At 42.2% G+C, this 24,445-nt stretch overlaps 1 protein-coding gene across 4 annotated transcripts in view; it reads right to left on the bottom strand.

Annotated features, from left to right (window-relative positions):
- Positions 1-24,445, bottom strand: part of STK39 (serine/threonine kinase 39) — a 311,340-nt gene that overhangs the window by 183,816 nt on the left and 103,079 nt on the right. For all 4 annotated transcript variants that reach the window (XM_079925347.1, XM_079925350.1, XM_079925348.1 and 1 more), the window contains exons 6-10: positions 17,553-17,662; positions 17,181-17,282; positions 14,627-14,760; positions 6,952-7,000; positions 6,784-6,849 (exon numbers count right to left, since the gene is read on the bottom strand). In XM_079925347.1, coding sequence (XP_079781473.1) covers positions 6,784-6,849; positions 6,952-7,000; positions 14,627-14,760; positions 17,181-17,282; positions 17,553-17,662 — 461 coding nt within the window. The remainder of the gene's footprint in view (positions 1-6,783; positions 6,850-6,951; positions 7,001-14,626; positions 14,761-17,180; positions 17,283-17,552; positions 17,663-24,445) is intronic.

Below are 24,445 nucleotides of genomic sequence, written 5' to 3' on the forward strand. Positions count from 1 at the left end.
ACCCGCAAAAATTATTCTCCTTATTTACATGATAGTCACGGCATCCACTGTTGGACTGAGCACTGGCTATGAGTCAAACACAGCACCAGACTCCCTGGGCAGATCATCTCTCACCCCCAGGGCAGCACAACGTCCTTGTCCTTGGCTCCATTTGACAGATTAGGATCAGAAAGATTAGGCAGCTCACCCAACAACGGACACAAATCCAGCTGTTTCTGCTTCCAGACCCGGTGCAGACTGGAGCAGCACCATTGCCACCTCCCACCTCAATCTGAACGTCACACGCTAGCAAAGGGTTCCTTGTCTGCAAGATTGCTCAGAAATCATGGAAATCCTATCATTAACCTCCTATGAATGTACAACCATAATGACACCAAGCAGATATGTTTCCTTGAAAAAAGACTAATGACCCAGGACATTCACTTTACTTTTTAATGTTTAATATAAAGAAGGAATGTAACATTAATGAATTCTTCCTATTAAGAGGTAATTGTGTTTACAGTGAAGAAGCTGGCAGATACCTCCTTCCGCGTGTGCCAACATCACCAGTAAAGGACTAAATCAACATGATATGCCAAGAGGAACGTGGCATCACTTCCTAGATATTCCCGTCAAAAATGCATACACTGAATCTAATCGTAAAGAAATATCAGACAAACCCAAACTGAGGGACAGTCTATAAAATAACTGTCCTGTACTCTTCAAAAGTGTCACAGTTGTAAAAGGAAAAGAAAGACTATTCCAGATTAAAGGAGACTAAAGGAGACATAACAACTACATGATTCTGGATTGGATCCTGGACCAGGTAAATGACCAATGGCAAAATTGGTATCAGATCTGAAAATTAATCCTGTCACTGTTAATCTCCTGATTTTGACAATTATACTGTTATGTTAGAGAATGTCCTTGTTTTTAGAAGATACACACTGAAGTATATTTAAAGATAATGGCCATCATGTCTATAGTTTTGAAACATTCCAAAAAAAAGAGTGAGAAAAAATATATACAGAAATGTTTGTACTATTTTGGTATCATTTTTGTAAGTCTGAAATTATTTCAAAACAAAAAGTAAAAACAGTAGAAGTTATCAATGCATGTCAAGTATTAAATAAATGTGAATTGTAATATTCCTACCTACTGATTCCTAAGCACACACACAGGAGGATCAAAAGGAACCAACAGGGCTTCCCTGGTGGCACAGTGGTTGAGAGTCCGCCTGCCAATGCCGGGGACACGGGTTCGTGCCCCGGTCCGGGAGGATGCCACATGCTGCGGAGCGACAAGGCCCGTGAGCCATGGCTGCTGAGCCTGCGCGTCCAGAGCCTGTGCTCCGCGGCGGGAGGGGCCACAACAGTGAGAGGCCCACGTACCACAAAAAAAAAAGAACCAACAGCCTTGCGTCCTTAATATGAAAGCAATCTTAGAGACTGATATAAGAAATTCTGGTACCCACAAATACCACCCTAGTTTTTCCAACTCACAGTGGTTCCGCCCAAATGTAGCAGTGACGCAATATCCCTTTCCTCCTTCTGATAATCACTAACTGTTCCTAACTTCTCAATTTCATAATTAAGAAAATTCAAACCAAAAATCCTCCAGTGACTCCACTTCCCATGAAAACACAGACCACCATAATAAAAAGATACACTGTGTATTACGTTTCCCCACCTCATCCCTTCTCTGGCCAATACACGTTTGGCTAAGCGGTTGGCATTTAGACATCCCTTGGCCCCTGCCCTGCCCTGCATCGATGGGTTTTAGCCACAGAAAAGTATATGATATGAGTGTGAGTGTGGTGACTCAAGGTTCATTTTGCTAACGTAAAACAGAGACATCAGCCAACTTGGACACTTAGATGTTCCTACAGAAAGTGCACACAGCCTGAAGAATCTGCATTTGATTCTAACAGAATGACTTATACCTTCTCCACCCAGTGATTCCAGTAGCGTAATTGGTGGAACACCTCGCGGTCAAGCTTTCATACCTCAAAAGATGGCTGGAGACAGGCCGCTAAAAAGCCACATGAGAAGGACTAATGGCTCTGAAGCCTTTTCTTCTCATGCACAAGGATAAGCGAAAAGTTGAAAAGAAGTTATACAGCTGAACTTCACCCTGTTCTCATGGGTCATTATTAGCACTCTCTCATTTACAAGTTCCAGAGTGTGCTGAGGTCCAGAAACATCAAACCTCCCATTACCCTTTATCACATTCCTAGGGTCAGACAGAATTTCTATTTCACAGACAGAAAAATCAAGGCAAAAGAAAATTAAGATGATCCCTAAACAACACTACCTTTTAGCAAAAGAACCCAGAATGGACCAAATACGCTGCCTTCAAGAGAAAAAAACCAAAAAACCCCACAAATATCCCTGATTTCTGCAATTAATACATCCAAAAAAAAATCATTTTATGTCACTAAATTACCAGAGAAGCCACACTGGCCTGTTTTATTTTTTAATATTTTTTTCCTGATTTACAGGAGTCATTGTGGATGCAGGGAAGATCACATACCCACATGGAATTATGTGGCTCTCAACTAATGCTTCACATCCTGGGCAAACATGAATACAATGAGCCTCTGTCTCTGTCACACCAGAAGACCACGTTGATGGGCTCCACAGGCCCTCCTGAGAGCAGCTACAGTACCAGTCCTTCTCTCTCTTAAATATGAGTTATTCATGTTACTGAAAAATAGCTCTTAATACTGATTACCATAAAGGAGGAGAAGCAGAGACTATGGCTTATGACAACAAATTTCAAATCAACATGGTTGCCTAAATATCCTGAGCTTGGTCAACAGGCCCAGCTGTCACGTCAACACTGGAGTATCAATGAACTGTCTGTTCCTGTTTTAAAAACAACAAATTGAGGTGACCAAAGTCAAGGGACCAACATCAACAGTTATCGTCTAAGGAACAAACCCCCACCAAGAAACTAGAACACCATCAACTAGTGGGCACCACAGCAAACAGGAAGGGAGACTGCTGAGCAGGTGCCAATAAAGACAAGTCCAAGGATGAATAACACCGAGGACTCCCCTGTATCAACTTTTAAATTAAATTTACTTAAACACCGTAAGGACCTAAGACAAGCAAAGACATAGTGCCACAAAGGTTTTCAATGCACATGGCAATTAAAATAATATTTACTTCCTAGTGGCCAGTAAGCCCGAATGAGGAGTTTCAAACAAGGAACAGTATGGTTGCCTATCAACATCACGAGTCCAGGGGAATGAGGGCAGTCTGTCTATTGTTAACAGGAAGCCTAGGAACAAGTATATGCCAAGCACTTGGGGGGTTCAAGTGATAGACAAACAGCGTTTCAAATGATCTTTCCTTGGTCCACTGAAGCATGTGTTCATTGAGTCAGCAGACATTTTGTGGGCACTTACTATGAACAGGACACACACTGACTGATGCTGGTCAGGACAGTGTACCTGCCACGGAACCTGCTGGCAAGGAGTAGAGTATAGCTGATAACCAAAGTGCACTTTAAAATGAGAATTATGACAGGAAAACAGCCAACTTAATGAAGCTGGAGAGCCAGAAGAGCATTATTATGGGCCCCTGTCTTCTCTACTAAGATGGTTAAAGAACTAATTTATATTCTCCCTTTCCTCCTTTGTGTGACTCTCAGATGTGTGGCCATTTTCCATTTGAAGGGATGGATGACAAAACAATCCCTGAGGAGCTAGTAAAAGGGTAGAAGACACGCTTGGAAAATCATAATTCCCGAAACTCCGGCTGCTTATGGTTTAAGATACGTGCAAAATGGAATCTGGAATGCACAACACACTAATATGTAATAAATAATCTAAATTTAAAAAAAAAAAAAGGAAAGAAAACAAAGTGAGAGCCTGAACAGATTCCTCATTGATGGAATCTCAAAGGAAAGTATAGGTTATGTAGTAAGAACTATAGACGGTTCAAGTTTCGCTGGAGTTTAGAATACAGTTGACCCTTGAACAACACGGGTTTGAAGAGCACAAGTCCATTTATACATGGGTTTTTTTCAATAGTAAACACTACAGTACAACACAACCCACAATTCATTGAATCCGCAGATACAGAGGAACCACACATACAGAGGGCCGACTATAAACTGTACTCTGATTTTTGACTGTGCAGAGGGTTGGCAGGTTGTTCAGCGGTCAACTGCATAAGCCGGGAAGTTGAAATGGTGTCATGAATTCAAGGCTAAGGGGCTTGGACTTTATTTGATAGGAACCTTTTTTTTCCCCCATTTATTTCCTTTTGTTTTTGTTTAATTTTGGCAACCATTTTTGAGCAATTAAGCGCCACGATTAGAAAGTTAATCTTGCACTAGTGTCTAAGGAGGAATGGGGTGGGGGAGGAGAGTAGTTAGAAATCCACTGCAAAGGTTCAATTAAAAACAGGAGGGGGCTTCCCTGGTGGCGCAGTGGTTGAGAGTTCGCCTGCCGATGCAGGGGACACGGGTTCGTGCCCCGGTCCGGGAAGATCCTCCATGCTGCAGAGCGGCTGGACCCGTGAGCCATGGCCGCTGAGCCTGCGCGTCTGGAGCCTGTGCTCCGCAGCGGGAGAGGCCACAGCAGTGGGAGGCCCGCATACAGCAAAAAACAAAAAGAAAAACAAACAAACAAAAAAAAAACAGGAGGAAACATTCCAAGCAACGTTGCAGAGGGAAACGTGGAGAGGACTTGGAGTGGGTTTAGATGGGGAAGACAAAGAAGGAGGCCTAATAATCACCCCCGAGCTCTGAGGTCGGGTGGCTCAGAAAGCAGCAGACAGCACAGGGAGATGAGGTTTGGGAGGGAAGACACACAGTTTGCAAACACTGCACAGGGGGCTGAAGGTGTGAGGTTGGAGCTCTGGGAAGGATGCAGGCCTGGGAAAGTTCCTCCCGGGAAACAGCGACAGGATGAGATCAGAGGGAAACCAAAAACAATGTCCTTTGGGGACACATACTGTCCAAATCAATGGCTTTCTTAACAGCTTTCTTCAACTCTGGTTGGCGTTTTAGTTATCTGATCAAAAGGCCCCATTGCTAGACTCCGACACCCCAGAGAAGTGCTCCAGGCACCTCCTTCAGCCCTCTGGATGGAGCCCTCGCACTCGGTTGGGCACTTTGACTTTCTGTTGCCTCAAACTGAAGCTTCAGCTTCTCCGCGCTGCCCCGTGGGATGTGCCACTCTGATGGACCATCGCTAGAGGTTCACTTTTCCCTCTGAGCTGTCCCAGAGGCCTACTGTGGCTCAGGGCTGCACAGTCAGCACAGCAATCCCCCATTCCTGGCCCAGGCCCACAGCCCGGAAACTAGCCCACTCCAAAGGATTCTGCAGGTCCAGGAGAGGGGCTCGATACCCACACAGAATGGGTCATTTCTTGAAGTCTATTTTAAAATCTATTTAAAGCAATTCTAAAGCATCAGCTAAATGTGTTCCATATCCAATGTTTTCGAAAGGGCAATGTCTGGAAGTTAACAGTCCAAGTTACCCACACCTAGGCATGATGAGATGCAATCTCTCATGTCTATTTCTTTGTCAATTTTATTTACAGAGCAGACAACTCAGATTCATATCACCTTTCCCTGTAACTATTAATTGTAAAAAGGAAAACAAAAAACAAAGAAGCTTCCTCTTTCTAAATCTGTTGACTACGTCAATATTTTAAATTATAAATATCTAATATAATTTTCAAATCAAACTAAACCAAACCAAACCAGAGGTTAAATTTTGTTAGGTTTCATACCATGATGAAATCTGTAATAACAAATAAATAAAACTCTGGGTAAAAATACATAAATAAATACACTCACACATACATACCACTTAAAAAAAATCTAAATACTAGAATGCAAAGTTTTTCAGGTAATTATTAGCATAATTTAGTTCACACAGCGTAGACTACAAAAAAATACATGGGTCTTTTATGAGGAAAGAACCTATATCCCACAGATATTTAAAATAACCATTAAAAACAAAAGTTTTGGGCTTCCCTGGTGGCGCAGTGGTTGAGAGTCCGCCTGCCGATGCAGGGGACACAGGTTCGTGCCCCAGTCCGGGAAGATCCCACATGCCGCGGAGCGGCTGGGCCCCTGAGCCATGGCCGCTGAGCCTGTGCTCCGCAACGGGAGAGGCCACAACACTGAGAGGCCCGCATACCATAAAAAAAAAACAAAAAAACAAACAAAAAAAGTTTTGTTTTTCGTTTTGTCATTTCAAACTGATTTAAAATGACTGTCCCTCTTCAGTAAAATCGCCCCCCCCCCCCAGGGCTTCCCTGGTGGCGCAGTGGTTGAGAGTTCGCCTGCCGATGCAGGGGACGCAGGTTCGTGCCCCGGTCCGGGAAGATCCCACATGCCACGGAGCGGCTGGGCCCGTGAGCCATGGCCGCTGGGCCTGCGTGTCCGGAGCCTGTGCTCCGCAACGGGAGAGGCCACAGCGGTGAGAGGCCCGCGAACCGCAAAAAAAAAAAAAAAAAAATCCCCCCCCCCCCCAGCCCCAAAAGATATTCAAAGATATTTTACCTTTGCAGTGTTTAAGCCTCAACACAAGCCCCTCCCCTCTGACCTTCCTTAAACAGGCTGATAAGTGGAAAGTTGAAGTCATTTGAGCTTCACACCCAAACACACAGCAGCAGGCTGAGATAACCAAAAGGCTCAGTTGTCTGAGTAATCGCTGGTCAGATAACCTCTACATAACATATCCGGAGTATGTGAAATCGTTTTCCTATTTTTCTGTAGGCTCCATTTCCCTGGATGGGGAGCAGCTCCCACTGCGGCAGGAGGGCTCATAGCACTTACCTTTTTGGCTCTTTGGGCTATGTCTGGTGTTCTTGTAAGCAGCTTCTCAATCAGGTACTCTCTGTTCTGCAAAACAAATATTCCCAACAGTTTAACATCAAATACAAGACACTGAAATTCACAGTGATTTCAAAATAGCAGATTTACTTGGGTTTTTAAGCATGTTACCTTGGCTTTCTGGAAGAATTTGCATTTTAAAAGTTCTGCTGCTGTGGGCCTGAAAGATCAATAATAAATTAGAGTTGAAACAATGACCGCTCAATAAAGACACTGCCTTGACGAAACAAGTTAATCCTAGAGTCTTTCTGGAAGACCAGTTTCAGGAATAGCAAAGCCACAGACTAAATTACTCATAAGCGGGCACCAAATGAAATGGTGCCAATTTTCCGGTTCCTTCCAGACGCCTCTACTGCAAAACTCCTCCTCTACATAAACTCCTGCAAGTGAAATACCTGGGGCACGATCGACCTTCCATCCTTCATCCTTACACTTCACTAAGTGAATTCAGTGTTTCTAAAAGGTGGCAGACTGACACGTCTGTGAGCTGAATCCCTGTATTTATTAAGAAGCAGTACAAGCTGCGATATGACCCTATCGAAGAAACTGTGTCCACAGTGTTCTATGATTCCCCAAGAACAGAAGTTTCTGCAAGGGGACGATGCAGCATGTGTACGAGCTCTGTCTGGCCACCGAGTAACCCGGTCTCAAGTGTCCACGGACTATTGTTTTTCAGGGGAAGGTAATTAATAGAATGGTGATTAACAGAATGCAAATTCATTTTAAAGCATTATGGGATTGGTCTGATTGTTTCCTCGTGGTGTCATTTAACTTGTTTCTCTGTACTGTATTTCCCATAAAACGCAAGTTGGGTCTGAAGGCTTGGCTAGGTTGACACAAGCATTTGGGGGAAGAACATGTCGTAGATGACACACATCTTACTGCAGCATGGGGGAGGCACATAATGATAGGTTATTTCAGCGGGAGGGATGCTAAGTTTAATAACCGCGTGGTCCCCAGGCCCAAGATCTCTCCACGGTAAAGGTAAGTTTTCGCCACTGCAACTGGCAAGTATTCTGTTGGATGATACATTGCCACGATATGAATATCCTGTTCCGGAGAAACTTTCACCTGATGATTTTAGCATCTTTGCCTTAAATAATTATTTCATTGGAGGTGGCAGAACACTGATTTTCTACTTCTCTCATTCCTTCTACGTTTAATAACTGGCACTCTTCCATAAAGAACAGCTTCTTTCATCAATAGTTCCCGCAGCCATGCAGGAAGAATCACATATACCTAGAGGATAGGACAGTCAGCAAGACAACTGGGCTGATCTCTTCAAAAAGTCGGTGTCATAGAAGAAAAGGGGAGACGTGAGGGGACTGTTCTCGATTAAAACAGACTTAAAGGAACATACAACCAAATGCAACACATGCCCCTCTCCTGAGTCCTGATTTGAACAGGACGGGGAGAGGCTGCAAGAGACATTTAGAGATAGAGATAGGTGAGTGTGCCAGGTATAGGACAATTTTAGGAAATGACTGTTCATTTACTTAGTGTGGAAAAGCATTGTGGTTACGTAGGAACGCGTCTGTATTTGGAGGGAATGCAAGCTGAGGTATTACATCTGTTACTTATTTTCAAACTGTTCAGCAAATAAAATGTGGGTAATAGGGACAGCAGATATGGGAAATGTGAATAACTGCTGAATCTCAGTGTTGTTGTAGAAGCAAACACTACAATATTTGCATCTTTTCTGTATGCTTTAAATTTTTCATAATAAAAAACTGGGAGGGAGGAGGGAAGCATGACTGAATATCATTAGGTCTCCTCTCAGGCAGTGACTGCCAAAGGGATCATGACTATTGTGTTAAACGGATCCAAGTTTAAAGGGAGTCCTCACACTTGAAGATATTGGAAACCAGTGCTCTGAACCAGGAAGCCCCACTAAAATGTTTCCAGGGACAAAACCCACGCGTATAAAAGAATTAGGAAACATCATTAAGTGCAACGGTATACAAACTGTGTAAGTCTGCAGGGGCCATAAACCGTATTTCTGTGCGAAGAAATTTTCTCTTTCAATTGTTATTGCTCTTTTCCTCAATTTCAAGTGGAACACTGGTTAGGGGTGCCTAACAAAGAACCCCAAATCGCCATAGCCCTGCAACCAAGAGCCCCTAATTGCTAATTGCTTGGAGTAAACAAAGGTCTAAACAACAGCTGGGCCACGCTTTACATTTTGTGTTCCGTATCCCTTGGTAAGCTCGTTCAAATTCATGAATTTGTACCTTGGACCTTGTTTTTGGACCTTGTTTACCACGCACTAGAACTAAAAAGGATAACTGAAGTGACTTAACTTTGGTTGTCTCTTTAATGTAGACTACTCTTAGTGATGATTGGCAAAGTTTTGGGCTTCCAGCTACTCCAAACTCATCATTTCATTCTCTCAGTAAATATATACTGAGCATCTGCTGTTTGTCAGGCATCATGTTAGGCGCTAGGCCCACTCTAATGACTATGACAGACAGAAATACTACGCTCAGCAACTTACAGTCTGGCAGATAAGAGTTAGAGTGTGCTGTCAGACTGGAAGAGGAAGGTCAGAACATTCAAACACATGAATTGTGTTTGGGGAAAGGAGAGGACTACTGAGAAAACATATAAGAGGAACCATTACACAACGGACTGACCATGTGTGGTACCTTACCACATGAAACCAAATTTTAAAAACCAAGAGGCATACAAAATAACTTAGATTTAACTTTTTAGAGTGAAAAGAAAAGAAACCGAAGAAAATCAAGATGGTGAAGGAACTCAAGGCCACTCTTTTGGTAGAAACCCTCATCCCCTCTGGTCAACAGCGTTACGAAACAGCCTCCCGGTGAGTCTGTCTGCCACTTCTCTCTTCTCATTCCAACCAATCACCCACACTGCTCCCTAGCTGGCTTCTAAACGAAAACAATTTCTTATCCCTCCTAATGGATTCCAGTGGCCTGAGACCCCGACTCCTCCAGCCCCATTTCCCATCACGGCCCACATGAACTCTATCCTCCAGCTACGGTGATGGTCTCCGCCATCTCTTGCTCTTTCACGACAAAGCACACACTGCTTTTCTTGCTTTAGAATGTTTTGTGACCAACTGGCATATCTTTGCTCGTCAGTCAAGAACCCATTTAAATGCCATCCGTCTTCAGAGGTGTTTCTCCCAGGTCCTACAAGTAGCGGAATTCATTGCTCCCACCTTGGTGCTCACACACCAATCCACCACACTTTGCAATAATCTGTTTCTGTATCTCCCTGCCTCCACCCCACTAGGTTATAAGCCTTTCCAAGAAAGGGACCACACAGTATTCATTTGTTATATCCCCAAAGCCTAACACAGAGCACAAAACTGCTACAGCTCAGTTTCATGCTATCATCAAATATGGGGTAAAAATGATGCCACTAGACATTGGAGCCCCAAACCACAGCTTCTGGAGCCAGAGTTAGTCAGCACTCTAAGCATCTACTCAATATGGTAGAGAGCAGGAGAATGATGTAATGAAAACAAGACTCAGGCTAACAAAAAAGAAAAGGCGAGGGATGCGTCTGTACACAGGAGGCACTGAGGAGGGGGGCCACAGACAACCCCCTCTCTCCTCCGCACCCCACCTCCTCCCTCCTCAACCCAGGGTCAAGTGTAGGACCCATGTACAGAGAAGGCTGGGAAATGCCAGGCATACCTGGAGACAAAGGGCTGGGAATACTTTCCCTTCCCCAGCAAGGTCATTTCTATAGTAACCAAAACTGTAAAGGGGAAAAGCATGCTGCAGAGAAAACTCTTTCCTTTGGACTCCACCCTCAGCCTTCATCAACAGATACAGAAACACAATGACATGAGAAAGGAGAAGTGGTTTAAGAAGCCACGCTCCTTTTTTTAACAGGCTTAATATTTATGTTCAATAATAGGTAATTTCTACTCTATACAGAGAACTAAATAGCAGGTGTTGAATTTTGGAGTTGAATCCTACATGTGCCAAACTATCTCCATAAAAAGCACGGAAAAGTGGAAGTGGAAAGAATGAGGAAAATGAGGAAGGGAAGAAAGTGATTAGAAGGTATGAGAGAAGCCAAGATGTGTGCTGCCCATCTGATTTTAGGGTTTTTGCGTGTTTTGTCTGTTTTAGTCTTATGCTATAGAAACTACTAGTGTAGGGTTAATGTGGAACCATCAGTGCTGCCTGTCTCTTAGCCAAGTACTACAGACGAAAGAATTCTGCAAGCACCATAAGAATGCTTACATGTCCACTACCAATTATCAAGCAATACAATATAATGTAAACACAAACACCATTTTACACAAACACCATTTTACAAGAAATGCTAAAATGCTATATACCAGCAACCAAAATGATGGCCCAGACTTTGAATAATGATTCAATTTTAAATCCTTAAAAACAATGCGGAAGTCTGCAAGTACCAACATTCTCAGAAGAAAATCCCTTAAAGGATTCCAATACATATGGATGAACCAAAGTCCACTGAGACTTAAAATAATTTTCAAAGGATTCAGGATGAATGTGATACAGTTTAAATAGGAATTAAAATGCAAATTTCTAGAACAATACATTGACCTCTGGCAGAGCTGCGTTTCTCACCCCACCCCTTCCCTCAGAAGAAATATTCCAAGTTTTATTTGTTTCCAGTGGAATTATCTATGCAACAACCACCCCTTTGTTGCTCCAAAAAAAATGATAGTTACTTTTATAGTTGTCATCCATATGAAGTATATAACCTCCAAGATTAAGGCTCTTTTTTTTTAAGAATAGCAAAGTGTTCTGCTGTGCAAATATAAGCAAATCTTTACCTATGCAAATGCAGGGCACAGACCTGGATGAGGCAAACAGCTCTGACACCCAGCTCTCAGGCAATAGGAAAGTTCCACGAGCTCTCAAGGTTGACAGAAAGCACAGTTCCTTCTCAGCTAGCTTGAGGGCTCCAGCATAGGAATGATTCTGTCCTGGTCACTGTTCCCCTGTGATATATGTTTTCATTCATTGCTAAAAAGGTACTCAGCAAGACCAGGATTTCAGTACTAGTCAACTGCTTTTAGATTACAAGCAGAGGATCTATATGCTGGCAACAGAAATAAATACAATGATCGAAACTCTTGCCTTCACTCCTCAACCCACTCCAATCTGGTCTGGTTCCGAAACTCTTTTCAATGAGTCCAAATCATCCCCAAATTGCAAGCTCCCAATTGTTTGCAGGTGTTCAAGAAATACCACTGAGTACGTAATACAGACCAGTCACTGTGGACAAAAAGAGAGACAGAAAGATGAGAGGCACAGATTCTCCTTCTAAAAAACTCAGAAACTCATGAGGAAATTGAATATGTAAGTCAATAAATGTACACAGTGTGATAAGTGCTACAAGAGACATATCATCAACATACTGCAGGAAACTCAAGGTTGCAACAACTCTACTTGGTCAGGAAGAAAAGGCAAATAATGAATGGCAACCCCAATTTCCTGAATACTTAGGAATGCTCCGGCACTGTTCTCTGCTTTAAGGGCATCATCTCCATCGTCATAGCAACCCTATGACGTGGTGTTATTAGGCCCATTTTACAGACAAGGAAACTAAGTCATGCAGATGATGTAGGGCTAGGAATCGCACCCAGATGTATGTACCTTTGAGAACCTGGGGCCTTTGAACTAAGTATTGAAAGACAGGTAGAAGGGGGACAGGAGAAGAGGAAAAAATCTTTGGACAATATAAACAAAGGCAGAGAAGATAAGAAATACTCACAGGTTTCTTTCAGACCTGAGCAGCAATTAGATGTTTACTTATTAATTCAGTCATGAATACATATTTTTTAATTGCATCCTGTATAATAAATAATTCAACAATTATAATATTGCTTTTTTCCATTCTCACATTTCCTGAATCTTTTTTCCCCAAACTTCCCACGTCGTGTCTTTTCATTACAAGAAAAAATCACCTGGGAAGTTTGTACACCAGTGACACTCCCTGTTTGTTATAGAGGACAACTGCACGATAGTGAGAACAGATTACATTATACAGAAAGTATCTAACAGAAGTTCTTAACCTATTAATACTTTGTAAATCAATAATGTTACCAAGAGAATACTCTGAGGGAAAGATGTTGTGAGAATTCGAATAAATTCTGTATGGCTCTCTTCTAAAACTTTTGCTGTTATTATTGTTGTTGTTTGGTGGGGTGGTGGGAACCTGATATTTGAGCTCATATAATAAATAAAAACTGGAAAGACTTTCAAGATTATTGAGAAGTAAGGATGGCTTGTTAAATATAATGTATGACGGTCTAATCTAATTTATTTTGACCAAATTATAAGTCTCCTAAAGAAATATATTTATCAGTTAGTACACTAACAGTTCTACCTACAGAATCCTTTTTGGAAAGAGCTGGAATCGTGCGGCATTACACATCACCACTAGGTGGAATCTCAACTATTTTGAGAATCACAAAGACCATAAGTCACAACCCAGTCCTTCTAAAGGGGAAAACAAGTTCTTCTCTCACTGGGCTTTAGAGGATCAAAGTCTGTCTCCTCGGTGATGCTAAAAACTTACGCTGGGAGATGACACCAAATACAAGCAAGTGTTGCACCCCTTTTACAATAAATAATTTCAAAATGCTTAACAGCAAAGAGTCTTTAAACTGGCTCCATGAGAGAGGTAACTAACTGATATAGAAAAGATTCAAGGCAAATTCAGTAAAATGTAAAGGAATGAACAGAGCTCCTACAGAGAACAGGTATAATAATGGAAACTATGTTTATTCTAGAGAAGGGTAGCCTGCTCAAACAGTAGATCGCTGTGCGAAGGCAAAAGGCTTAAGTTTCATCAAGAACTTAAGGATAAAGGAATCCTTCGAAAAGCAGGGTCCTTCCCTGAAAAAGAAAGTTCCAAAAGAGAAGCCAGCTTTTATGTTTTAGAACGTTAGGTATCAAGTTGGAGTCCTGGGTGGATCAGGGTAGCCAGTAACTTCTCAGCAGCCTCTCCAGGTGTGTAATCCAAGTTCACCTTACGTTAGGACAATGCAGCACACAGACAAGCACTACAAAGGGCCTCTCCCCACCCAAGGTGTATGCTCAGTTCACGTCCTTAACATTCCCCTTCAAGTGACAAAGGACACTGGGCTCTACTATCACCACCCAGGATATTTCAAACTCACAGAAATGAAGAAGAAGAAACAAAACTCAGAAAAAAACAGACATACCTCAGTGCAGGGCAATAACCCAAGAATAAAGAGGAAATACTAAAGTTAATTTAAAACCATTTGCTTCTATTTATACGATTAATCTTTCGAATGTAAAAATGTTAATCTTCTTTACTGATAATCTTTTAAACAGCACAAACAACTTGTTCTGCAACTCAAAGGAAGCTCATGCAAAATGCAACAGCTCTGCCTGGTTTAGACTGGAGCTGGCAGGATATTCAAATCCTGAGAGGTCAGCGCAACCTACACAGTGCAGAATATTAGCTCAGCTTCTGAATTCACCACTGCCAATTGCTTTTGATTTCTGTTTTACTTCACTTCTTTTGATGACAGAGCCCATACCTAACAAGCACCACCAATCTTATTAACACGGAAAATTTTCCTCTGCCTCTCCCTCGTCCTCACTCACTTCTCTCCCTTTCGGACTCAAGCTTCCACTAACAGGTTGGAAATCTGGGGACCAGAGCTGGATTTCCCTTGAACTGGATAGAACTAAACTTCAGGACTCCTCACACAGCCCTTCCCCATCCACAAACCAAGCTTTGTCATGACCCCACCCAGTCATGATCACTCACTCATCCACCCAGTTTGACATACCTTTTGGAGGGATCTTTCTGAAGACACAGTGAAAGTAATTTTCTAAAGGACTTGCCGTACTTTTTCATCATCTCCTTATCCTCCACTCCTGTTTCTAAAGTGGGTGGATCATTTTGCAAAGTCAACATCAACACCTGCAGCAGAAACAAACAGGAAGACAGGATCTCAGGACAGCAGTTGCTACAACTGAGTTTTTCATTTTCCAGCAAAGCCTCAAAGACCCTCCTTGATTAGGTACAAACGTGCTTCCCCATGATTTTCATCTTCTAGAAAGTGTGCAAAGTATTCAGTTCCCTTTGCAAACCTGTTCACGTGCCCTTTCACCTTTTTGTTATTCCATTGACAGAACTTACAAAATCTGCTCTATGTGTTAAGAGTGCTCTCCCAAAGGGGCCAGGACAAGGGCTTCCTGGGAACTAGCTCTCACAAGGCCTGCAGGAGCACATAGCTCCAGCACCAGCTTAGTGCAGGCTGTGCTCTGGCTGGGAAAGGGGGCAGTGGAGGGTAGAGAAAGAGAGGCCCAGAGCAGCAGGGAATGTTCACGTATACAGGTTATTCCTAAGGAAGGGACCGCCTGTACTCAAGGCTTCTGTAATACATTACCAGCCCTAAAAATAAATCCACAACGTCCCAAGAGGTAACACATGGTCTCCCTTTTTCTTTTTTAAATGAAAAAACATACAGAAAATTGCTCAAAGGCTTGGCAAAACTGAGACAGTAAGACACTGAAAGATAGCTGGGACACAAGTGAGTTACTAAAAACCATAACCAGAACAAAAGTCCATGCTGCTTTTGGAAAGGGACAAAACAAAATCAAAACACAGGTTTCACATCGAAAAGGTAAAAAATTCCATTCTTTCACACTAACGTCAAAATTATTTGTTTTTTTAAAAAAAGTGTAGAATTTGTAGCAAACTATTGACCTATAAAATGAAAAAAAAAACTCATTAATGCATACATCAGCCTTAATTTATGCAAATGCTATACACGCCAAGACACTGTTCAAACGCTTTCAGATGCGTGAACAGATGAAGGATTAAAGTGACAGTATATTGTTTGTGGAGGATAATAGCAAACCGAAGAAAAGTGGGAGATCTGTGAGATTTTAAGAAAAGTCCTGCAGGACTTTAGGCTAGAATTAGCAATGTGACTGGATTCAAGTGGAAAACACTAAAAAGTAGGGAAAGAAAGCAAACAAGAAATAAGAAAAAATAATAGAGAAAAACCAGATGAAAGAAAAGTCCTCAGCGCTGTTTCAGTGCTTTTTCCCCAAAAGGTCACTTCAGTTGTTTACACCTCAATTTAAAATTTTCTGCTGACAAAATCAGGTGTGTACACACAACCCCCAAATCTTAACTATTTAAAAAATATGTATATAAATATAGAGAGAAAAACAATGTAATGAACTACACTAAAACTTTAATAGGGATTGTCTGTGGTTGATGAGATAGATTATGGATGACTGTTTCCACCTTTATTCTTATTTGGACTTCGAATTTTCTACAATAAGAACGTATTAACTTTTTAATCAGTAAAATCATTTAACTTTTTTTTTATCCTCAGGTCTTTTTTTTTCTAAATCCTCTTAAAACTTTTCCAATAAACTCCTAGGAAAAAGTTGAAACAAACATGGACCATATTCTCTGTAAAATACCTTCATAATTTCCATTCCACTATTTCAGCCACAAAACAAAATCCATTTGGGTAAATTAGCCCTGACCCCACCACCTCAAAACTAAGGGAAATAATGATGTAGGCTAGTTAAAAGAATAACAAAAATAGGGACTTCCCTGGTGGTCCAGTGGTTAAGAATCCATCTTGCAGTGCAGGGGATGCCAGTTCCATCCATGGTCAGGGAACTAAGATCCCACATGCTGAGGGGCAACTAAGCACCACAACTAGAGAGCCTGTGTGCTGCAACTAGAGAGAAGCCTGCGCACACACCGCAACGAAGTGAAGAGCCCGCAGGCCGCAACTAAGATCCCATGCAGCCAAATAAATAAATAAATATTTTAAAAAATAATAACAATAAAGGGTAACTTCCAAAAAAATAAAATAACAAAAATCTAAAAATGGTATCCAAATGTATGTTAGTTCCTAAAAACACTGGGCTCCCTTATTTCAGATGAGTCACCAACATGACACTATGAGAACAGGAGTGAAATGTTACAGACCATGGGGAAAAAAAGGCCTGAAAATTTGGGAAATCCATCTGTAAAGATGATATCACTATAATCTATTTTTAGATTTTTCTTGGGGAGCTGGGGGTATTCGGTGATAGAGAGAGTAATGACCAGCATTTGTCTCATCTATCAACCTCCATCGACCAATCTGATCACATTCTTCTGTGCTAAGAACGCAAAGCAAGCTTCAAAGCCGGCAACTGTGCTACTTTTGTCCCATTCTGTCCGCTGAGAGCATCAGCTAATATTTAACTTGGCTGCATCCCTCCATTAATTCCCCTTGGGTCTAAGAGAGAAATGACTATGTTTAAGAGAATGGATTCTGTTAAATCATATTTCAAACCCGACATAATATTTCCAAGAGCAATTACTTTCATAGGAGGATATTTGTGATAAGGCGCTGCTCCTGTGGCGAGTTCAATGGCAGTTATTCCAAAACTCCACATGTCAGCCTTGAAGTCATAGCCTCTCACCTAAGAAGGGAAGCAGGGAAAAAAACACAGTTATACAGCCGGCATGTTATACATGACGGGGTCCATATTATGTCAGAAGTCCACGGCCGTGTGTGCACAACCTTGAGATTACTTTGCTAAGGCCCAGCAATCGGGAATTAAATCTTGCATGACGCATTCTAGTAAAATGATTGATTTGAACAAAATGTTAGTGTACTAATGACATGTATTGTACAACTATACTATGTCAATCAAAACATCACTTTTATTTTATTTATTAATTTATTTCACCTGTTCCATGACTTCAGGGGCCATCCAACACGGGGTGCCAACGAATGTTTTTCTTACTTTATTCCGGGTAACATCACCCCCTGTTGCTAAGAAAGCACTTACCCCAAAATCTGAAAAGAAAAAAAAAAAAAAATCACCCTTATTTTAGGTAAGACATTATGGCTTACAAATTCTGCCTTTAAGAACATCTCTTTTCCTGATGGGCCTCGCAATGGTGATGACTTGCTCCAAACACTGTGGAGCTCTCTCAGCCATACAGCAGGGCAGTCCTGCCACCCGCCATCCCCTACACCAGCGTTCCCCAAACTTTTTGGCACCAGGGACCGGTTTCGTGGAAGACAATTTTTCCCCGGGGGCAGGGACGGCCGATGCTTCAGGCGGTAATGCCAGCCGGAGCAATGGGGAGCGGCAGATGAAGCTTCGCTCACTTGCCCACCCGCCCCTCACCTCCTGCTGTGCGGCCGGGTTCCTAACAGGCCGTGGGCAGGTAGCGGTCTGTGGCCTGGGGGTTGGGTACCCCTGCCCTACACTTCAGAGAACGCCCTCATCACAGGTTATGGGTCAGCAAGCTCACCAGTCCAAAAGCTCAGCATATCATTTTTATATTTTCTACCAAAAAGGTATCACAAGTCATAACTAACCATAAAAGACCACAATAAAAATATACATACATACATTTAGGGCTTTCCAAAGCCCTAAATTAAAGGATCTTAGCTTTTAGCTAAGATTCATTTTAGAAAATCATTTATAAGAATAGCATCAATGGTAGTAAAACTAGCATGTGTTTCTTTTTATGTTTCCTTTTATTATGATTATTTTCTAGCCTCTTTAATCCCACATCATCAATGTTTGGGGAGCGGATTTCTTCCTTGAAATAAAGCATGAATAACACACAACTTCCACATTCCCATGCCCTTCCTTGAACAGTGCTCGGTAACACTTTAGCCAAAATCATAATGGCAAATCCACAAACCCAGGTACCTAAAGCCAACATGCCCAGTTTTGCCCACACGTAGCAATCAACACAAAGGATAAGCCCAGTCAGTAAAGACTGGGTTTTTTTTCAACGTTTGCTTTCTGGATAATTTTCATAGATATAGACGGAAAGGTTTGTAGAATGAAATAATACTCTTCTTGACATCCATTATATATTAGGAGTTCTTCTTGTGAGGACATGAATTAATTAAGCATACTGTATACGTGCATGCATTTATGCAAAAATTATGTTTGTATATGTGAAAGTAGAGAGGGAATACCCAGTGATTATTAATGCATGCATCTGTGCTTAGAGTTTTACTAATGGTTAAAATTAGTTAGTAAGTTAAACTACCAACTACTTAGGGCTAGTACAGACCTACCAGTAAGAGCCAACTCAAGGGCACCTCAATAGAAAGCTGGTGAACAGTTATAAAAAAGGGATGTCAACACCTCAAAACACTGCAGCAGATTATGCAGTGTGGACCCCTTCAAACTGCTCTCACATGACTCTCCTTTGCTGGCCCCCTTCGGTGACTGCCAGGATGATGGCAATTATCAAAGAACAGCGTCAAGTACAAACCAAGGTCAAATATTAGCATTTGCGTTAGATCTACATTATTAAGTTATGCAATAACACTGGGACCAGTTCCCCGAGTTGAAATCTGTTGCCTGTTCCATTTTATTTACGTTTAAATTCACTCAAATCCCAATAGGATTACAACTTCAAGTCAAAGGAAAAGTTGACAAAGGGTGTCTTTATTCCAACTGCTACTCTCGTGTTAATAGTGAGCAAAAGTATATTCTGAAAATGCTATATAATTTAATTTGCATGTATGTGCTGAACTCTATTTGAACTCTTACATTACAGTCAGAAAAATCAAGCTTTCTGAAAAGAAACCACTGAAACGGTCTCCTTCAGGTAGGAGGAGATAAAATTCATTCTCTTACAGAAGAGCTAGGTCAACTTAATCATTTGTAAGTATCTACTATATTTGGCTAGAGGAAGAAACAACATGATAAGGCTTTCGAAAATATAAATTTCAACCTCATTTGTATTTCGGAAAAGAAGTTTAACAGTGAATCCAACATTCTGTTTTTATTAAAATAATTGTGTAACATGATAATATTAAATAAATACATATCATCTGTAAATAATTAAGGATATGGGTAAAAGTTGTTTTAAGGAAAAATAAATTCTTTTCCATGCAGTTGAAGCAATTCTACACCCCAAATATACATATATCTTCCTAAAAGATATAATCTAGACAAAAATCCATTGTTAACAATAATTGTTTTTAATTCCTTAAAAATACCATCTGATGGGACTTCCCTAATGGCACAGTGGTTGGGAATCCGCCTGCCAATGCAGGGGGACACGGGTTCGAGCCCTGGTCTGGGAAGATCCCACATGCCGCGGAGCAACTAAGCCCGTGCACCTACAGCCCGTGCTCCGCAATAAGAGAAGCCACCACAGTAAGAAGCCCGCGCACCACAAAGAAGAGTAGCCCCCGCTCGCCGCAACCAGACAAAGCCCGCACGCAGCAATGAAGACCCAAGGCAGCCAAAAATAAATAAATAAAAATTAAACAAAAAAAACCAAAAACATCTGATTACATTACACCTTTTAAAGCTGCAAAAACTGCTGAGAGAGATGCATAGTTGCAATTCATTATTGACAATGCCTCTTCAATGTATTTTCCTGATTCACATTTGTATTCACAGACTCCACTTAGAACACTCACTTTCAACTCATAAACAGACGGTTAAACATCTTTAAAGCTCAGAAGAAAAATTCCAGAAGCAGAAAACACCAATCCTAACATCTACTCACCCTATGACTACAGAATAAATGTACAATTTGCTCATACGTATGGCCAGTGTATATAGAAAAGGATTTATATGTACTGTGAAAGAGAACTTTTGGACTGAACTTTGTAGGGTGCTTGTGTAAACAGGAAGATGGGTGTATGCTGTGGAGACAGCTTACATGTGACAAGAGCAGTGGAGGTGGCAGAGCAGAAAACAGTGAAAAGTGCCCTTGATTGCTGAAGGGGACCTCCAGACAGCCCAGGGGAGTGGAGGCAGATACGTGTGGGTCAGAAACCATGAACATTTCTCTGGCAACATGGAATCAAAGGCTACACATCAAGTTAGTCAGCCTCAAGGAATAACTGCATCTCAAACCAGAAAGAGTGCGGTCATCCTGGTAACGAAAAGGCTCTCACATCTTTTGAATCCATCCAGTTCTCTCCTTCCCCAGCCCAAGAGTCCTGGGGCAGCCTCACCACCTCCCTGCTTTCCCCAGACCAGCCTGCAGCAGCCAGGCACTACTACAGCACAGACGGCTCCTTAAAAGTCTTTAAAGGCTCCCTGCTCCCCCAGGATAAAGTCAGAATCCCTCAGAACAACATGCAAATCTGACTCCCCTTTCCTCTCCCGCCTCATCTAACACTACTCCCACATTCCAACCTTGGCATCATCCCAGTGCATTGTTCTCTCCACTAAGGGGAGGACCATCAGCAGAGGACACTCTGCTGGTCCTTATTAATGACAGAAGCAGGCTTCCCTGGTGGCGCAGTGGTTAAGAGGCCACCTGCCGATGCACGGGACGCGGGTTCGTGCCCCGGTCTGGGAGGATCCCGCGTGCCGCGGAGCGGCTGGGCCCGTGAGCCATGGCCGCTGAGCCTGCGCGTCCGGAGCCTGTGCTCCGCAGCAGGAGAGGCCACAACAGTGAGAGGACCGCGTACCGCAAAAACAACAACAACAACAACAACAAAATGACAGAAGCATCTTTGGCATCCTGACTCTTGGTGCCTTGTATGGTTAAGTTTGATGTACCCTCATCACCTTTCCCTCATTTGTGGCATACGATTTAAGTGACTTTGGGAACTGTCTTGTTTTGATATGTGAACACTAAGCCCTGTGGAGGACCTGCAGGCATCTGGGGTGCAGCTACCTGATTTAGCAAGTAGCAGATCTGCCAGGAAATCGCACAGCCCTAAGGAACCAAGGCAGGATGCTCGGTGGTTAGGCTGAAGACTAAGCTATTCCCCAACTGTGTGACTCCAGCAAGGCACTTAACCTTTCAGGCTTCTTGGTTATGCCTGTTCTTACATTATTTTCACATTTATAACACCCCTCTACTTCTTTTTACCATGGATAAATAGGCTTTATAATAATTGTTAGGCAGATCAATAAGCTACTGTTCTCTGCCTTACAACTGGGCTGAGGGGATAAGCATGAACGTTTTTACAGTGGTAGATATAAAATACGAGAAGAACATGCTTCCTGACCTTAAGAATATTACCATCAAGGAGGGAGAAGGCATGAAACAGAACGTGTAGAATCAAACGCTATGCTCTGCTGTCCATGTAGAAGTGGAAGAGTTAGGACTGTAATAGCCATGAAAGACTCCATCTCGAAGTGGGCCTTGGACCTGGCCTTGAAGATGAGGTTGAGTGTTGGACAGACGAGCCCAAAAGGAAGTGACCTTCCAGACAGAGAAGCAGCACGAGCAAAGCACAAGTGTTGAGTCAAGAAGAAAAACTGTCTGACAGCTGCATGGCTCAAAAACTCAAATACTTACAGGGGCCCAGGCAGGAATAAGAAGGAGGGAAGGGGGTCCTGCAAACCAATAGCTCCATCTCAATGGTGAAGGGCACTTGATATCTGTCTCAGCACAGGGGGACATTAGGAAGTGCAGGGTCCTTCCCAGGAGCCCATCCCCAAGTCTAAAGCAAGCTTCTGCTGTTCCGCTGGAAAAGAAAACTGTCATAGAGGAAAATGGCCCTGTTTTTGCACATGCCCCAATTTTCCCACAGAAAGCCAAACATTGAGATCTTGATGTAAAACCTCTCGTTTTTGCTGTCGCTGGCAACAAATTCATTTAAAAAAAAAAAAAAAGTGGAAAAGCAAGATAAAGCAATTCCGCCTGCCTGATTTAACCTGCAAAACTAGTCTGCCAACTGTGTTGTTATATGATGTCTAAAATTTACCTACAATACTTCAATATACACCGTGTGATATTATATTTGTGGTACTGCAACCCAGGTGGTCAACTGGTGTTCTGAGCCAGAATGCCCAGCGCTAGAAGGGTCTCGCAGCACTTGATTCACGATGCCAGAGGCAGCTGCTAGAAGTATTTCTGTTATCCGTATCTAAGTATAGATAAGTATGAGCCAGGTGAATGCCCAAAAGGGACTACTGTTGGGGAAAAGAGTCACCTGCTGATAGGCAAGATGCATGTTAGAAACAGGCTTTCACTGGCAAAAGTCAAAGTAGTGAGCACACAGAGAGGGGCTAAAATATTTTAGATATACTCCCCATCTGGCATGAACAGAAAGAAAGAATCCAGCCAGGCCCAAGAGGAAGCTAAACCCCTAACCAGTTTTCTGCCTAGTTAGATTCTAGATGCCAAGCACAAGTGTACGAGAAAACTGCATCTGGAACGTTGGCATGTCGGCTTCGAGTGAATTTTTCATTCACCTAGAAGGACAGAGAGCAGGAATCTCCTTGAGCTTACGGAATAAACTGGGAGAAATCTCTAGGGTTCTTGCTTGCTAACGAAGGGCAATATTTGGTCTGAATCTTGATTTCCTTAAAACCTGGGAGTGACGCTGTAGGTGAGTTAGCCGACCCGAACCTACCTCAAACATCTATAAAATCTACTAATATCTGTGAAAGGGAACCTGAGTTGTGCATGGAAAAAAAAAATGGCTTAGGTCCATTCCATACTTGGCTAGAGAGTAATAGAACCAACATTTGAGAGCTCAGAGCTTCCTAAATCATATTCAAAATGGGTTGCAACAGATACTGATCCTTTAGACCTCCGAGTGGCTGGTTGCAGGTCTGGGGCAGCGAGAGTCACAGTGGCTACAGGGGCCCCTGGTAGTTCCCTGCCAGAAGCAGCGTCTCTTTCCCAGAGGCCATGGTCTGGAAAAGGGAAGAAGCACTGAGCCTGTCAAGGAGCCCAACTACAGAGTCTGAGTTGCAGGTAAAGGAAGCTGTACTTGATCCAGTTACTACCCTGGACTACTGTTGCTTTCTCTCTAGTCAAGAGGAGAGCTGGGGACAAGAAATCATGCAGGGATGTTCAGGAAAACAGAAAGGCTAGAAGCAGGAAGACCACAGCCATAGCCCAGGAGTAAAATCAACAGGGTCTATATTTGAAGAGAGACTCTGAAAAACGAAAGCATGAGACAAATCCTTAATGAAATGTGATAATTTAGTGAGTACTGGAATTAAAAAAGAGGAAGGAATAAACAAGATGAAATAACTTGCCAAGGACCATATAGCAAGTTACTGAAGGTCTGAATGAAATCCACAGTCCTTCACAGAGGAGTTTTAGCCACATAGCCCCAGGCTCCTTTTTGGGAAAATTCGGTGTATTCTTAGGTACCGGAAACACAAAAAGGAATAATGGGGTTAATATTCCACAACTCCTACGCTCTTCCCTGAGTAAAGATCAAGTTGTGATCACCCAGCATAGAAAAACTGGCTTGAGGTTCTCTGGTTAATCCTAAATGTCATATTTATATCATCAAAAACAATCCCTGCATAATTTGGTTTGATTCCCAGTTGTTGTTTTTTTCTCATGAGAGAGTCAAGACTTTACTGGCAAAACTGAAATGTACTTCTGAACACCCAGGAAACATTTTCAGGGCTGCCAGCATCCGGCCTTCGTGAGTCTCACAGGTGTCCTTAAAATGTTATACATCCAATGTTGGTGAATGAAGAAGCCTATAGAGAAGCACATTATGATTTAAATTATGCAAACTATGATAATGGGTATAAAACAGAAGCAAATATTTTCTTAATTCTGTTAGGAACTGCATGAACAGTTGTTTTGCTTTAAATGACGTATTTCGTTCTTTTCATGTCGTTTTTATAGTAAAACGTGTGTCAGTGGTGCAGCG

Source organism: Stenella coeruleoalba (genome assembly GCF_951394435.1).
Source record: "Stenella coeruleoalba genome assembly, chromosome: 6".
Taxonomy (NCBI): domain Eukaryota; kingdom Metazoa; phylum Chordata; class Mammalia; order Artiodactyla; family Delphinidae; genus Stenella; species Stenella coeruleoalba.